Source organism: Centroberyx gerrardi, chromosome 3 (genome assembly GCF_048128805.1).
Source record: "Centroberyx gerrardi isolate f3 chromosome 3, fCenGer3.hap1.cur.20231027, whole genome shotgun sequence".
Classification (NCBI taxonomy): domain Eukaryota; kingdom Metazoa; phylum Chordata; class Actinopteri; order Beryciformes; family Berycidae; genus Centroberyx; species Centroberyx gerrardi.
In genome coordinates this window covers 19,784,474-19,801,531 of record NC_135999.1, presented here as the reverse complement: position 1 = coordinate 19,801,531, position 17,058 = coordinate 19,784,474, and the positions used below count along the sequence as shown (strand labels likewise).

Here is a 17,058-nt window from a genome sequence, read left to right as displayed (position 1 = left end):
AATGGTGGTGGATCTATTAATAAGCCAATCAGATGAAGTTATCACTACCATTTTAATAAATCCAAATGATATACAATATGTTCCACACAGTGTGGTCAGGAACCTTTAACCATCCATACAAAAAATGTAGTAAACTAATAGTCAAAATATTCATTATACTCTTCCTAGCTCACAGTTCATTCTCATACAAAATGGATTAAAATCTAAGTTCATAAACTGTCAAATATTCATTGTTTATTTTTAACATTAAAAGAGGGTTAGGACCCACTTTACATTGCCTTACACACATTTGTTAAGTTTTACAACATTACAGCATAATATCCATGCTTCCAGGTTCAAAAGGCTCACATCAGCCAAATCCCAGTTGGTTGTTTTGAAGAGGAGCCAATCTGGTTCACACACAGAAACGTTTCTCTAACAGGCGCCTAGACCAGACTGAGTTTGGCACTTCAGTGTACATGTGTGCATATACACAGCTGTATGCATGTCTGTGTGTATTTTGTCTCTAGCAGGCGGCTTCGGTCCCTTTAGCCTCCACAAACTCCAAAGCCTTGTCCTTGACTGCCTGGATACTCTCTGGGGTGCCGTGCTTCTTCTCGTATTCCAGGTAGCGCTTGAAGAAGAACTTGATCTTCTTCACTGCCACGCTCAGGTGGATCACACGGTCAAAGAGTGACCTGCAGGACACAGGACGTTACAGAGGGGTGTTAGGATACTGGATAAAGCAAAGTGATTACAACAGCAATCACTTAATATGATCATTAAATTAGTCTGACACTTGTGAGCTGGGAGGCATATACAAAGTTTCCATGAATTTCCAATATGTAGACTATGAAGGCTCATCAATTTACATGAGGTTGCACATTTCAGCAGGTATGTTTTCCAAAAATGAACAGTGCTGACGAGTTGCAAGGAATGGGGAAAAAAAATTACCAGCCATGCAGTCAGAATTCAAATTGGCAAAAGAGCTTCATCTCACCTGATTTCCTTCTGTGATCCATGTTTGACCATGAGGTCAATGAAGACGGACCACAGGTCTGTACGTTTCGGGTAGCTAGTCAGGACTTTGTCGAACATGGAGCGGCCTTTCTCTGCATCACCGTAACGGAACTCCAGCTGAGCAAACTTGCCGATCACATCCACACCTGAAAGAGAGAGAGGATGACAGCATGCAGAGGTTACAACATGTGGATATACACAGCTGGGGCAGGGAAACTTCAGGCTTACATAACTGAAGTGAGTGATATTACACATCGACATGAACTGTGCATTTACATGAGGTGCTATATAAATGAAGCATGAAATTATTGTCAGCTTTACAATGATAATAAGGCCTCATAAAGTCAAGTAAGGTTTATCTATGTAGTTAAATGTACCTAGATTTAACTGAACAACAATCACAAAACAAAATGGTGCAAACAGTGTACAAACAAAATAAAATAAGTCATTCACTAAGTCTATGGGTCTTACAGGAAAAATCCACACTTGGACACTCTTATACTGTTATATATCATCAATTTGTGATGTTCAATGGATTATAGGAGTTATTTTGTGATGTTTATTTTGTAGGCACTTTCCCTCAAACTGCCTTGTCTACATCTACTTCAGTTACTGAATTCCTACATTTCCCAGAATTACTTTTGACAATCCCCCAGAGAACGGGCGTGAACTTGTTGCTTTCAATCAAAGATGGGCGTACAGGCAAAACTGGGACTAGTATGTGAACACTGCTGTGTGTCTATGATCCACAACCCTTACTAAAAACATATCATATCTTGTGGCTGCTTTGCATTCTGGTCTATTGAGGCTACTGTCAGTGGAGAAATCAGTAACTCTGCCTCTTCTATGATGGACTGTTGAAGGTCAGTGCAAAATGGTGAGTCTAGAAAGAAGCCCTCGCTCTTTGATTCTGAGGGACTGACCAACCTGAGTGATTTCATTTTCTCAATGTGATTCCTGTTAGACATTGAGAAAGAAACAACATGGTATAAAGAGACTTATTGTAAGTAAGAGAGGCCGTCTTACTCTCTTTGGAGGGCAGACTCTTGAGCGCCCTCTGCAGGAGAGCGCTGGCAGCGTCACTCTGGCCCTGCTGGAGCAGGAAGGTCCCATAGCTCAGCCACACCGCCTTGTTCTGACGGAACCGCTTCACCATCGTCTTATACAGGTTCTCCGCCTCCTGGACACACACACACACACACACACACACACATAGAGGACACAGGGCAGATACCACACAGACAGAAAAACATGCATATATTAGTAACTATGACAGTATTATAAACACAAAAACACATGTAATCCTAGCAGCTTAAGCAAATGGATAGACTAAGGCCAGCTGTCAGTTCATTTCAGTTCAGGTCAGGTGAGTATAGTGTGAGACACCCAGTGGATCGTACCTTGGTCTTGTTGGACTTGGCATAGATGTCAGCCAGCTGCTGGTAGACCGGCATGGGCTCACAGAACTGCAGCGCCCGCTCAAACACCTTCTTTAGGCTCTCCTCCGTGCCGTACATGTTCTCCAGGTTCAGCAGGGCCACCCACACGTTCAGCTTCTCCTGCTCCTCCCTGGGCGGACGCAGGAAGGGGTTTTACAAACAATCCAAATGATGTTATTACAAATAGTAAACAAACGTGAACAAAATAACACCCTTCCTCCACACACCCTAATTCAACAGATACAGACACACTACAGACAGACACAAAAATGTGCAATACAAAAATTTGACCATATGAAAAAATGTAATGCCATTTCATTTAGAATAGAATAGCACTTTATTGTCCACCGCAGTGAAAATTTGCCTTTGGCTGCACCGGTTGGTTAAAATGTGGTCTAATATCTGAGAAATGGTCTTTTTTTCTGTGCTGTTTGAACACTAGAGAGCTCAAGGCTAGCAAGTTTCAGCTTGGGTGATTCAGATTTTGCTCAAAATGTTGTGATATCAAAACATAAACCTAGTACTGTGTACTGAACCAAACTGTTGAATCGTTACACTCCTATTGTATATATTTTTACTGTTCGACTAATAGAGCTGGTTACTGTTGGTGAGTTTAAACTGTAATGAAGGATCTTGTGGCAGACTCACTTTGTTCAGTCAAAATTTAAATAGGCTTGGCCCATGAGTGCTGGTTTGATATTCGACTATTGCCTTTTGGAGTGCTTGTACTTTACTTTGTTCCGTTTGTCATGTCATGTGACTTTCGCTGTAGTTTCATTTTATAGATCATTTTAGTTTGCTCTTTTTACACAGCTTTGACTGGAATTTGACTTGTATGGTCTACAACTTTTATGTTTGTCTCGATGCTGCTTTCTTGGCCAGGTCTCCCTTTATTCATAATCTTAATGGGACTAACCTGGTTAAATAAACATTAAACATAGAATAATATATAATTCTACCAGTCCGTCACCTGAAGGAGATGGTTTTGAGGGCCCTCTCGGCCACAGTGCGGGCCTGCTCGATCTGGGTGGCCTGCAGATGGTGGGCCATGTACTGGAGCCAGAGCAGCGAGCTGCTGGGCGAGGCCAGGAGCAGCCGCTCGAACGCAGCTGTGTCCTGCGGCCTCAGGTTGGGGTCCATCAGCTCCGCCTCCCGCTGCACCAGGGCCTTCTCCGCCGCCTTCTTCTCCAGCTCCAGCTCATGGCGAGACTTCTTCTGGGACTGGGAGAGGAGAGAGAGTGTGGGGAGCGAGAGAGAGGACAGGGAGGAAAGAAGTCAAGTGGTGAGAGTGACAGCAGCAATGCACGGTCAACGGTCATGCATGTAAAACAAAGACTTAGACCCTTAAAGTCCAGTATACAGTATGAGTACCGAAAACTTTGAAAAAAAAAAATTGGATCCAATTAATAATCCTATCACTATACATGCTCCATTAGAGTTACAGCCCCAGCATGTCCCCTCACCTTGCCGTTTTCCTCTTGGTCCTCCCCATCGCTGGAGTCTGCCTCCTGGGCTGCAGAGGCCGGCTTCAGGGAGTTGAGTCCCATGTCCCAGGAGAAACCTGCTGACACCTGCAGTCTGGATGGACCCGCTGGGCTGGGCTTCACCTGCTGAGAGACATTTTTAAGGTTACAATCTGGATAAGATTCGAGATTCTTTGTTCTGAATTCATCAGATTCTCTTCTCTTGTGAATGCCATGTCAAATAGATGACATTACTTTCCCAAAGCTAAGGAGAGAGGCAGGGATGGGAAATTACTGACTAGCAGTGACCATGCTTACTTTTGCAGGCTCAGGTTTGGGTTCTTCATCGTCTTCCTTATCCTCCTCTTCCCTGAAGTACACCTCCACCCCGCTGTCACTGTCCTCAGTCTTTGCTTTCTTTGTTTTCTTCTTCTTCGGTGGGACTTGGTCTGCCTGTTCCTGGTAAATGACACGATAATAAGTAGTACCAATGAGTATTAGGTAAACATACACATCAGTGATGCAGTGAAAACCTAGTTGCCATGAATAGTGCACAGTATGCACAGAGACCAATCACACCAAGATCAATGCAGAGTTTATTGCTGCCAGACCAAAGGCTTATAAATGAAGTTTGCATTGATCTATGTGTAAGGAAGTGTCTTTCCTATACTGAGTAATATTTACCTCCTCCACCTTAGTAAAACTTAAAGGCTTGTTTACTATTTGACATAAGGAACGACTGAAGGAAGGAAGGAAGGAAGGAAGGAAGGAAGGAAGGAAGGAAGGAAGGAAGGAAGGAAGGAAGGATCAATGAAAGGAGGGGATTTCTAAGAAAAAACAGAACGATAGAAAGAGGGAGGCAAGCACACAGTATGAAGGAAGAACATGACAGCTGTTGTGTTACCTGTTGGATCCCGGACAGCGTGCGCTCCCTCTTCTTCTTAGTGTCATGTTTCTTCTTCTCCTCTCCAATCAGACGCAATGGCAGACCAAGGGATTCTGGGAGCACATCTGGCTTCCCGGTGTCCGCCGGGAGCAGAGAGAGGTCGACTAGCTCCTCCTCTTTGTCAATACTAAGGAGAGGGAGAGGAATAGAGAGAGAATCACAGAGCAAGAATGGTCAAAAGAAAGGGAAAAACAACGGCTATATGACAATATTGTGTCCACAAATGGCTGCTTCAAAAGAACAAATTAAATTCTGGTGTCTGGTATGGTCACTGGCAGGAAACCTCAACACACAGTAAGTGACAAATTGACATCCAAAATTAAGATGATTGAGTGATCTGAGACATCTTATAGGTATCGACCATGACACTCTCTGAGTTGAACAGGAGGGGGTGAATTTGACAGCGTGAAATGCGAGTCTCTTTACCTGAGGATCTTGACAGTGAGCAGGGTGTTGAGAGGCAGGTGCTGAGAGAGGACATTGTGCTTGGTCACAAAGTACTTGGTGGACTGCTGGAGTTGGGCTCTTCCCGTGATGCCCCGAGACAACCTGGGGGAAAGACGAACACGACAACACGTGGAATAAAGATGAACACATGTCACTAGTTAACTACATGTAGAGCCACAGAGTGCCAGGTTCCACAAATTCAGAGAGCAGGAAGCAAGAAATGAGGAACAGGATGGGAGAGAGGAATGATCTCATGATGATACCCACCAAAATAACTTCATTAAACACTGCGTTTTGCAGGAAAACAGGAGCATGCTGTTCCTTCTAGTGGTTCAAATGTTTCTTTGGATACAAATGTGTTGTTTCTGTCCAGTCTTATGTCGAAAAAAAAGTTACCGCCCCTTCTCATCTCTGCTAACAAGCCATCTGCTTCCCCACCTCTCTGTTAAAGCTCCGTTTTGGACTTGGAATACTAAATCTATCTGTAGGCAAGTAGTCCTGAATGCATTTTTACCTGATGAAGACTCCTTGCTCTCCCACAGACTTGACGTAGCCTCTGATAATCTGACCCGCCTTCAGTTCCTCTATGGACAAGACTTCTGGGTCCTTCACTGGCTTGGCCTGCGCTGGGTTCAGCCTGGGAGAGCAAAGTTACAGTCAGCCGGAGGGTGAAAATAAATGGTAGGATGGACCAAAACAGTAATTTAGGGTGTAAGAAGACATATATTCTCTGTAGCTCTGAATTTGTAAAAAGAAAAATCATGATTCCAACCATTACAATGAAAGCTTCTCATACCTTGATGGACGGAGAGACAACTGCCACTTGCCGTTTTCATTCCCCAGAAGGAAACACCTGGGGAAAAGAGAAGGCAAAACCAATTAACTCTCAATCCACACTTCAAACTAAGGTTCAACCAAAATGGGTTGCCCCGAGAATGTTATTCTTGGCGGGGTGAAAAATGATCTGAAACAGCATTTCAAGCCACGACAGATTGCATCATATTGGAAGTGGATAGCATTGATAGACTGATTATCAGATTTTTAATAAAAGACCAATAATTAGCCTGATATATCAGTCAAACCCCACTTCAAACTGTATGCAGTACACCACTTACAATACATCTTAAAAGTATCTTTATAGAACGTCAGCTCAATATGGTTTCGGGGTGCAAGATGTTGTCGGGCCGTCAGCCAGGCTCGGCTAGCCCTGGTCTGGGACTGCAGCTCCACCTACTGACCTGACCAGCTGATCCTTGCTGTAAGCCTCTAGGGGGTTTGGCCGGTAGGCATCAGCCAGGTCCATAATGGCAACGGTTCCCGTGGCGCCAAAGGGAAGTTTGACCAGCAGGCCGACGTGCGGCTGAACATTAGTCACCATGCCCAAAGTAACACTGCCTTTCTCCAGCGTGTGCACACCTGGATAACAATCGGAAACAGAATTAAATAAACATTTTTCTGTTTTCACATTTGTTAAACAATATTAAATGAATAGAGAGAGAAATATATAAATCACAGAAGTAGCACACTAATAATAGAATGGCAGTAAATAATGAATTGACCTGTCCCCTCTTACCAGTGAGAGACAGGACTAAGCGTTGAGGTTTGGAGTTCACCTCCACCACTCTGGCACTGACTGCCTTGCCCATCCTATACAGCTTCTCTGGGTGGCTGGCATCCTGAAAACAAGCATATTTCAAATGATGACAGCTGTTTAAAGTGATGGTTCATCTAATCTTTTCTTATTTTTCTCTTGAGCTGCAGTAACCTTTGACTCCTTTTGTTATGAGCTAAGCTTTGCCAGATGGCAGCAGCCCCAGGCTGTTAACAAGCCACACTTGAAGAATGTTGAAAATGATCTGGCATGTGCTCCTAATACAAAATGTTCATGCACTTTTATGAAGAATTAGAGTAAAGATAACTTAGTGTGTGTGCAGCTGCGGCATCAAACTTACTTTAGGATCAGTGATCATGGCCAGCAGTTCGACAGTCCCAGTAATACAAGGATCAGTGGTGACCTCCAAAGACTTCCTCTCTGGATGATACTGGGGATAGAAGCATAAACACATAGTTAACAATTAGGGTGTGGATTAGGGACTAGGCTATATTCCAATAATGACTCTTGCTTTCTGTCCCTTTTAAGTTGTCTTTGATCTTGTTTTTCGATTTTTGCTCAAGAAGTTGAGGGGAAATTGCAAAGGAAGAGCAAAAGAACTCACCTTTGATACAAAGCATGTAACTTCTTCCCCGACTTGATAGCTGCTCAGTTTTTCTTTTGCCGTGACCGGTTTGAATTCTACACTCGTGTCCAGCTTGCTATGAGGAGAGACAGAAACTAATGGAAAAACAACTACAAACAAAAAAAGCATGATGCCATGTGACAGAAGTCAGAACACTTACCTGGGTAGAAGTGTTAGCTCAGGAATGGTGTATGTGAACTTGGGGTGGGAGAAGGGCAAGAATCTGAAATAAAGAAGGCAGTCAATTGAGATTAAAATTTGTTGAGTTGCATTGAACTTAAAATTAAAGACAACACACAAAATCATCACCATAAATCTTTACAGTCTACCTGGTATTTTATGGTTAAGAATGCAATCAAGCTGACATGAAAAAGTGGGAAATTGCAATAGGCTATTGCTCCGATTCCCCAACTCAAATGGCAGCTTTGGGTCTAAAGAAAAGGATTAACTTCTAAAATGCTAAAAGTTTAGTAGTATTCACCTGTGGCTGGCGGCCTCTCGCCCTCCGATGACCCTGGCGGTGACCACACTGCCCACTTTAACCAAGGAGGTGGGGAGGGTGCCCAGGAACACTTTCTCTGTGACCTCGGACACGTGCACACTGCCTGTGCTTCCGTCCTCCAGTGTGACCAGCACGCACGCAGGCTTCACCGCCCGCACCTTACCCTTGAGTATTTCACCAAAGCAGTGACCCTTGGCTGACGGCTGGCTTTCCGAGAGCGTGTGCTGGCGTCTGGGTGCAGTGCGCTCCCACGACACCAGGGGGAGCCCCTGCAGTTCGGGACAGCTGGGTTCTATAACGTTGACGGTCAAATGCATTCCCGGCTTCAGCTTCTCCGACTCAAAGAGGAATGTCGCGTTCAGGTGGCTGGTGGTTTGGATCACAGTCAGCTGTGCCGTGTTGTCCAATGAGACGACAGCAAAGTCTCTGTCTATGTGCTGCACCATCGCTGTGTGTTTTGACCCTTCAGTTAACTGTAAACATACAAATGGAAACATTAGGATCAAAAAGGTGAATAATTACATGAGTGTTTAGGATCAGATTGTCATGTGATGGATAGGGACCATTTCAAATGTATGACTGTCCTAACCTTCACTATATCACCAACATTCACAACACTGCTCACAGGTTTGTACATGTTTAACTGTAGGAGAGTGAATCAGGGTGTTGCAGAAAAAGACAAAGTGTGCTCAGTCAACCTTTCCTCAGTAAATAAAAAGGTAAAAACGTAGCCATCTTTTGAAACATATCAGCAAATGGCATTAGGGAAAGTAATACTCACAGATTTCTTCTTCGCCATTAGCTTGGACAGGATGGACACATGGACATGAGAGGACAGGATGTCAACATGGAGGATGACTGCACCAACTTTCTGTCCTGGGGTCAAGGTCGCACCTGAAAAACATGCAGGTCATCATCACTCACATAACGTGATTACAGCTTAACATGCAATATGTTGCACAGATCAAGATCTCTAGATTTCCAATTCACCTCCTTGTGGAAAGCCAGAATATTTTCATCTGCTGACTTTACTAGACAGTAAATTTCAGTCTTCATCAGTGTAGGTGTAAAATCACAAAAAGCGGTGACGCCTCTGCATATTTATTTTACCGTAACTACTGTACGTTGATTACCAACTTTCAGATGACAACAAAATCAGTATGGCATTCATCAGATTAAAAAACACTGCTATGTGTTCAGTATTGTATTCAATATACAATTGTGTGAAGATTTTAACAGAACATTAAATGCTGTGGGTTATTAAAATGTGTTGTATTGCAACACATGCAGTAAATTGATTTTACTATGCTTTAACACTGAGCAATACTTTAAAATAATTTTGATAAATACTGCAATAGCAACATTTACCATAATAGTTTTGGCCAACATAATTATACCATGAAAACCTCATACCAGACCATGTTTGCCAAAAGACTGCAAAAACTTGGTGTCATCTTCACAGATAAGTGAGACATTTAAGATCTGAAGCAACATTAACGCTATGTATTAATTACTACACAGCGTTCCAGAAATGTACTGATTTTCTGATTAAATATCTACCCATGACATGGTGCTTGGAGGCCAGTATGGTGGCACCAGCCAGCACATCAGACTTAAAGGCAGCTCCGCTGTCCTTCAAATTATCCACAGTCAGCTTCAGCTTCTGGCCAACAGACAGCGCAGCCAGCTGCTGGCGGAGATCAGAGTCATCTGAGAATGGAGACAGAGATAGTAAGAAGTTAAGACACTGAGGCCAGACTCCACCTAAAGTATTAATGAATCAAAACATCAGATTTTTATTCAATTTGCTTGTCAGATGCTACTGGTGGCAGACACACACATACCTCTAGTAGCCAACATTTCAGTCACAGCCCTTTTCTCCTGCAGACCTCTGATGAGTCTGGTCTGGGCCTCCCCCTCTGGGGTCATGACCTCTGAAACTTTCAGCGTGACAAGGAAACGCCGCTTCTCCTCATCCAGGTTGGTCACCTTCGCAGTCACTGTCTGGCCCAACTGGAAGGCAGTCGTCGCATCACTGATGAACTTGTCACTCATGGCCTGCGAGGAAGGGCGGAGAAATAATTTTAGCAGGAAAAATGAGTAAATCACCACTCACAAGTGTGTGTGTTACATCATGCAAGAAACTGAAGACAATCTCACATCACTGACCATTTCATATCATTTAACCTCTAAATACTTCAGACTGAAATTCTTGTTGCAGGTACAGTTACCGGTTTTTAAGGTAGCTGCAGAGACGGCCCTTTACTCACCGACTTGGGTGCGAGACCAACAAGGCCGTATGGAAACTCTACAAAGACACCATAGGACATGATGTTCTTGATCCAGCCAATCAGCTGCATGCCAACCGTGATGTCAGAGAAATCCTTAGCAACCACTCCCTCCTCCAGTGACCATTTCACTGTGGGCTTCTTGGTCAGAGTCTTTAAAATAGATGGAGTTAAGGGAAATACAGAAGACTACTTTCCTGCTTTTAATAATTTAATCTTAGTAATTTAGGTAAGTGCAGGGTCCAAAATTACTACCTGCAAGCGCCCAATGCCAGTAAAATATGTCACACTGACTAGTAACATCTTGAGTTGATGACATTTGAATGCCTCTGATATATTGAGTTCTGTCCCATTTTCAGATGAATTACAAAATTGATCTGTAGTATAAGTGAGTGTGCAAGTTTTAAATACATTAGCTGATTCTCTACATGAAGTAGCATTAAAAACAGGTAGGGTGACTATTTTATATAAATTATTCTTGGCAGGGATTTTTATTGTTTACCAGCGCTTGGTGAACAATATTTTAGACACTGGGTAACTGGGTAAGTGCACAAAATCATACATAGTTGATGCACAAGCACAACATATCGCAATTAGATGTTAATTATTCAAATCTAATGTCTACAAAAATAATGAACTAAACCTTCTTAAAGTTAATGAAAACTTCCATTACAGTGCCTGTTACCTTTTCAGGCATCATCATATGCACACAAAATCTACAGACTATGTAAAAAGAAAGGATACAATGTTCTGTTTGTTCTTGTTGAGGCAGACGAGGTTGGAGATGGTGTCTCCCTCCTGCAGGGTCTCCCACAGCAGAGGGCAGTTGGACATGTGGTCAGAGAGGTGCATGGTGGGTAGTACGGTGCGGACCTCATCAGGGAGGATTGCCACCTCCAGACCGTTGATTGACTTACTCAGCACCTTGGCCTCCAACGTCTACATCATACCCAAACACAGTGCAGGTGTTAGATTTGACCATTAGCAAACTGTTGAGATCAAAAATGTATATATTGAGACTTATAGTGCATAGCTCAAAGGAGAAAGAGAGAACAGGGGGCCAATAGCAAAACCCAAAAAAACATAAGGTCTGTCTCCATCTTACCTTCCCCACCTCACAGTCAAACTCCGGCTTGGCGGGTGTCTCAGGGTCTCCCTCCATCGCAGCCTTAAATGACAGCACCATCTTCTCCTTCTCTGGGTCACACTGGAGAACTTTAGCCTTCACCACCTGGCCAAACAACAACAAGCAACTCATTAACCGTCAAACAATTATGATGAGTCAATGACTTGACACTTAACTGCAAGAATTAAACCGTTGGGTAAATATGGAGCTTTTTTACAATGACTCACAACCTTCTTCTTGATCAATGTGAGCAAAGCCAGGCTGAGGAACAAAGACACCTAGAGCCTCTCACCAGGTCTTTAAAAAACTGACTTCCACATGACTCTCTCTGTGTTCTTTTATCTCCTCACCTGCCCAACATAGAAGATCTCCTCAGGACTGATGATAGGCTCAGAGCTGAGCTCGTTGACAGGCACCAGGCCCTTGACGCTGTTGTAGAAACGAACGATGCAGCCAAAGCCCTTGATGCAGACGATGAAGCCGTGGGACACGCGGCCGACCCGGGCGTCAGTATAGCTGAGGAACAAGGGCAGGGTGGATTCCACCAGGGCCTTCTTCCTGGTCAGGCTCAGTCTTTTCCTCTCCACATCTACCGAAAGCACCTGAAGAAACACACACATGCACACACAGTCAAAAAACGCAAAACAAACTGGCATATACAATTTTATGTTGATGTGCAAATCTGTTTGAGTTGAGTTCCCAGACGCTGCAGGACAGTAGATGCTGCATGTCTCTCAACACTTAAATGTTTCCTGTCTTCTCAACGGCTTTAAGACGAAGCTGAGCGTTGCACTGACCCGACATTTGACCTTCATGCCCTCTGCGTATTTCTTCTCTGGGTTCTTGAGGAGGATGTCAGACAGGTGGGTCCTGGGCACCAGGCCTTTAATGTGGTCAGACAGATGCACCACCATCCCATGATCCAGCAGGACCGACACTTTCCCCTTGGGGGAGAGTGAGAGATGGACACAGACACAGAGAGAGAAATGATTAACGTGTGTTAAGGGAATGTGTCAAAAGAGAGGAGTAGGTGGAGAGGGTATTTATATGAATGTTTACACATATGACTGAATGAGGTAGAATCTGTGTCCAGATTCTGATTTTTTTTCTTTCACACCAATTTACATTGACATATTTGCTGGATAAAAAGAAGAAACTTAGGCCTAAGGAGTGCGCAGTTTCTTGACATCACATTACATGATTTCTGGGTAATAAAGTCTTTCAAACTTCCAAAAATTCAAACAGTTATCTCCTGCTGCCACTTGGGGCCACTAAAGTGAGAAGTTGCCTAGTACAGCTTTAAAAAAACAGATAAAAAAAAAACTTTAATCCAAGTGATGCGTGCAAGCAGGATCGTAGGTGATCTTTTGCTCTTACCTCTACAACCTGGCCAGCCTGAAGATCATGATATCTATAGAAAGGCTTCTCAATAATACTCCTGGAAAAGAGACAAACACTTTTACAAATACATCAAAATGGCATACAACACAAACCACGTATGCAGGGTTCACTGCTTACTACAGAGCAAGACACTGCATAAACACTGTGCCACATACTCCCGTAAGGTGACAAAATGGATCTGGTCCATGGGGCTAAAGTCAAGGATCCTGCAGGTGTGTTCAGGCATGGCCAGCAATCGGTTTTCATTAGGCGGCGCATGAGACTCCTTCAGGTGTCTCCTCTGGGGGAAGGAGAACAAAAAGACGTTAGACCCAGGACTGGCTCTACAGAATATTTAGAGAGACCATGTCTTCTTTACACAACTCTCTCAAACAGCAGTAACAAAAAGTCACTTTTTTAGAGTCTGATCACTGCCCAAAGAAAAGAGAATCTGAATGCTACATGAATTCATAACAATGGAGAGCCTTTGGAGACAAAACTCATGCCAAGACAAGAGCACACTGGAGGGAGCAAATATTCAAAGCACAGCCCGACTCACATGTACGAAGACCAGCGTCTTGTCGGGCAGCTCCAGCACGGCTCCGGACATGTGGTGCATAGTGGTCATCTTGCAGCTGCTGACCACCTCACCAATGCGGTCTCCACCAGTAGGGGTGGTGTCCAGCCTGGTCCCAGGCTGAACCAGGTTGCTGCGCAGGGACAAGCCCACCAGACGGGCAGATGGTTCCACGTACAGCAGACAGGCTCGCACCTGGACGGGTTGATGCAGGAGAGGCTTAGGCTGCCGTGTTTACGCTCCAATATGAGGACATTCTCAAACGACACACTAGAATTACTAAGTAGAATATAATGGTTGCATATGATTTATCACTTTCATCTAGAGTGTGACTATCTCTGTTATCACCTAGCTCAAAAATAACAGACTCAAAGTGAAGAGGATCTATGTGCCAGGTGGAGGATCACGTACCTCATCTCCCTCAGTGTAGCTGGACACCTGCTCTGGCTCCATGTGGAGGAAGTCCACCTGGCCACTGAAGGACGACAGGAAGTCCAGGATCAGACCATGTTTGGTCACCTGCAACACAGAAACCCCAACTTCATCAAAATGAAACTGGGCAAAAATGGAAGTTATGATAGCTACTGTACTGAAAGTAATAGGGCAATTTTAGACCATGTAAGCTGTTAGTTCATTTAAGTGGAATTCAACTCCACCTGTCAAATCTCAACAGAACTTTAGATAACCCCTGAATTTTGGATACCCTCACATGCTTGTCCAGTAGATGTAGTCATATTACTGTAATAAAAAACAGGAGAAATGTCATTACCAAAGTAAAAGTTTTCTCTACCTTTTTTATGCTGGCTTTGACCAGCAGCCCAGGCAGCAGGTTAGTGAGGTTCCAGCCATGCTGGGTTTCAGCACAGGCTTGGGCAAGAGCCGGGGGGCTGACAGAGAGGCGGACCACACGCCCGTCATTCTTTACCTCTTCCAACTGAGAAGTCACATACTGACCCACTTTCAGCTCTGGACACACAAGAACAATGACACAATTACTTATTTAGTCCTAGGTAGACCTAGGTAGAATTACATCTCATTCATTGCTTTTTTATATTTGTTTAATTGTGACTGGCAAAATGGAATAAATAGCCCTGTCCAAAAGGAGCAAAACCTGCTGAACTTCAGGAAAGAATCATGCAGTTGTTCATGGTAAATGCCAAATTGGTGGTGTGAGGCGTGCGTAAAACTGACTTTTGCAGCACTGTGTGGCACTTAAGTCAAGATCTGAATGGGCCCTTAGTGATTGGCCCAGTCTGAGATTTATCTTTCAAAATTGAATTTCCTCAGGGAATGAAAAGTGATTTGAATTACATTGTCATACCTTCAGGATTCTTGTGTTTGTCTTTTACTGCCTTCTTAGGCAGGAAGGCTTTGGTTCCACTCATGCCGATGTCAACTATGTAGCCGTGATCCTCCACACTCTCCACACAGCCACTCAAGACCTAAGTCAACAAACAGGGAGCACAAAATAATAATCCTGAATGAAGCACAAAGGATCAAAACAGTGCAGAAGCTGTATATTTCCGTGAATTTGTAGGCTAAAGTAAGACGAATGCTTGGGTATTTGAAGATGGATGTTTGGGTAATTGAAGATGCTCATTACTGACTCACCATGCCAGCTTTCAGAGAGCCTGACGTGAGAGCCTTGTTGACCAGCTTGGGATTGACTGACAGCTGGATGCTAACAGAGCCTCCCTTGGCTGTATCCAACTTGGCAACCACACACCTGAACACCATGCCGGGGTAGAAGAGGTGTGGCAGGGAATAGATTTCCTGTGAAGTGAAAAGTAAAAGATCTGCCTCTTAGATACAGTACAGAGCATCCTAAAGTAAGTGTAAACTTTATGATTTAAGCCAAGTTTCTTTGTAACCCTTGTAATTAAATGAAGTAAATAGTACTCAAATGTGAGATGAGTGTAAAGGCTACAGACAAAAGCATTGCCTTCACCGCCTTCCATTAAAAAAAAAAAAGAAGAAAAACACTCAACTCCCACCTTCCACAGCATTCAAATCAAACTCCCATAGTCCTACCTCTGTGTCATCAGCATCCAGTTGCTCGCTGAGCAGCTTGGTGTAAGAGTCCGAGATGTTCTTGATGCTGAGGAAGCCTTGCATGCCACAGGGGAGGCCGACTGTCACCTCAAAGTCTGTGACCTCCTTCACACAGCCCAGCATCAGCATGCCCTCCTTCAAACTCTGGAAGGAAGAAAACACACATAAAATCAAAGTCAGTAAATGTTCTGAACAGTCAAAGTAGGTTCATTTATTTTTCATACTTTGGGGCAAGGGTAAAGCGAGGGAGAGGAGGAAGACCACGGAAATAAATGTCAGAGGGACTTAATGTTTTGTTTTAGTCGGAGGTCAGACACTAAAGTAACTGTGTTTGTGTGATATACTGTATTATTCATGCACAGCGATGTCATAATTTTACTGGCGAATACATCTGCTTAACACATTTAAAGCTTTACAAATGAGTGCTGGTACCTTCATATGTAGAATTTCCACACACTTGGCCACTGCATTGAGTGTCAGAGAATCTTCTTTTTCTTTGCCCGTCTTTTGCTTCTTGAATTTCTTGATGTCATCTTTCGTGGCCCCCTTTCTTTTCTTAGGTTCTGTTTGTTCCTTTGCCTGAGGAAGAAAATTCAGCATAATACTGTTCATCTACAGAACAATTATAAAGCAACACATTTGACTCAAACCTCGTGTAGACAGACTGATACTAGATAGATACTAGTGCTTGAGGTAAACACAATATGTCCAAATGATAAGAGGTGAACTGTAGATCATATGAAAGAAAATGGATACAGGAGACAGGAGAACAGCTGAAGTGAAATCAGAATAAACTTCTACTGAGCCTAGAGGCAAAGAAGACAAATAAGTTAGACCTACATTAACAGGAATTTCTCTCTCTGAGGATATTCATGCAACTTGAGCCCCACATTCCTTTTCACAACAATTAGTGATTTGTATAGACAACATGAAGCCTGTGGGCAAAAGTCTGGGTGTGGAAAGCGAGAAGATTTGAACTCTACCTGGAACAGGTTGTCCACCTCTGTCCGCTGCACCACTACTTTGCTCTCAGCGGGCTTCTTGGCTGTCCCTCCTCGGGGGAAGTCTTCCTCCATTGATGTCATGTTTGGTAATGTCTCAGACGTCTGAACAAACGAACCACTGTGTCAGTGAATAAATCCTTTGAACCCCCTAAAATGCTGTCAAATCATAACTATAGATTCCTCGCAAAATCAATGGACTGGTGATTCTGACTTGCAGATAGTTAGTGATTGTGGCCAAGCATACACTATTGGATATAACCATGTACACATCTAACTGAATAGCTAGTTAGACAGAGGTAACGAAGTCGGTTGGTTGTGACCCAAGACGTATATTAATTGCAATCTTGCCACAACGTTACATGCAAGAGATAGCTAACGTTAACATGTTAACACCAGGGTAACTCAAGCTATGGAACAAGTTTAGCCAGTAGACAAATGGTAAACAAAACAGATAGACACAAACCCGATTTTTTTATATGAGTGTCAAAGTCTGCACACAAGATTCATCACCAATGTATATATATCTTACAGTAAATCTCCGGTTTCCAGGTATCCAAACTCACATGTGTTGATCACAAGCACGCCATGTTTCTAGACC

At 43.5% G+C, this 17,058-nt stretch overlaps 2 protein-coding genes across 4 annotated transcripts in view; both read right to left on the bottom strand.

Moving 5' to 3' along the window:
• Positions 1-17,058, bottom strand: part of taf5 (TAF5 RNA polymerase II, TATA box binding protein (TBP)-associated factor) — a 221,842-nt gene that overhangs the window by 197,377 nt on the left and 7,407 nt on the right. The gene's annotated exons all lie outside the window — the stretch shown is intronic.
• pdcd11 (programmed cell death 11) lies at positions 34-17,052 on the bottom strand. Of its 3 annotated transcripts, XM_078282729.1 has the most exons (37): positions 16,990-17,052; positions 16,440-16,562; positions 15,889-16,035; positions 15,436-15,600; positions 15,016-15,177; positions 14,726-14,846; positions 14,195-14,370; positions 13,816-13,923; positions 13,387-13,599; positions 13,004-13,128; positions 12,825-12,885; positions 12,245-12,391; positions 11,798-12,049; positions 11,427-11,552; positions 11,066-11,260; positions 10,304-10,474; positions 9,878-10,091; positions 9,594-9,743; positions 8,815-8,927; positions 8,013-8,506; positions 7,692-7,754; positions 7,511-7,607; positions 7,247-7,336; positions 6,868-6,970; positions 6,533-6,710; positions 6,091-6,147; positions 5,809-5,931; positions 5,274-5,396; positions 4,806-4,974; positions 4,220-4,360; positions 3,902-4,048; positions 3,409-3,659; positions 2,400-2,568; positions 2,026-2,179; positions 980-1,145; positions 474-677; positions 34-420 (listed from the first exon to the last, which is right to left on the bottom strand). In XM_078282729.1, exons 2-36 carry the CDS (start codon positions 16,539-16,541, stop codon positions 506-508), a joined length of 5,445 nt encoding a protein of 1,814 aa, XP_078138855.1. In that variant the 5' UTR covers positions 16,542-16,562; positions 16,990-17,052; the 3' UTR covers positions 34-420; positions 474-505. The 3 variants fall into 3 exon arrangements, with proteins under 3 accessions (XP_078138855.1, XP_071764852.2, XP_071764853.2); XM_071908751.2 differs by having other exon boundaries at positions 34-677; XM_071908752.2 differs by having other exon boundaries at positions 34-677; positions 3,902-4,045.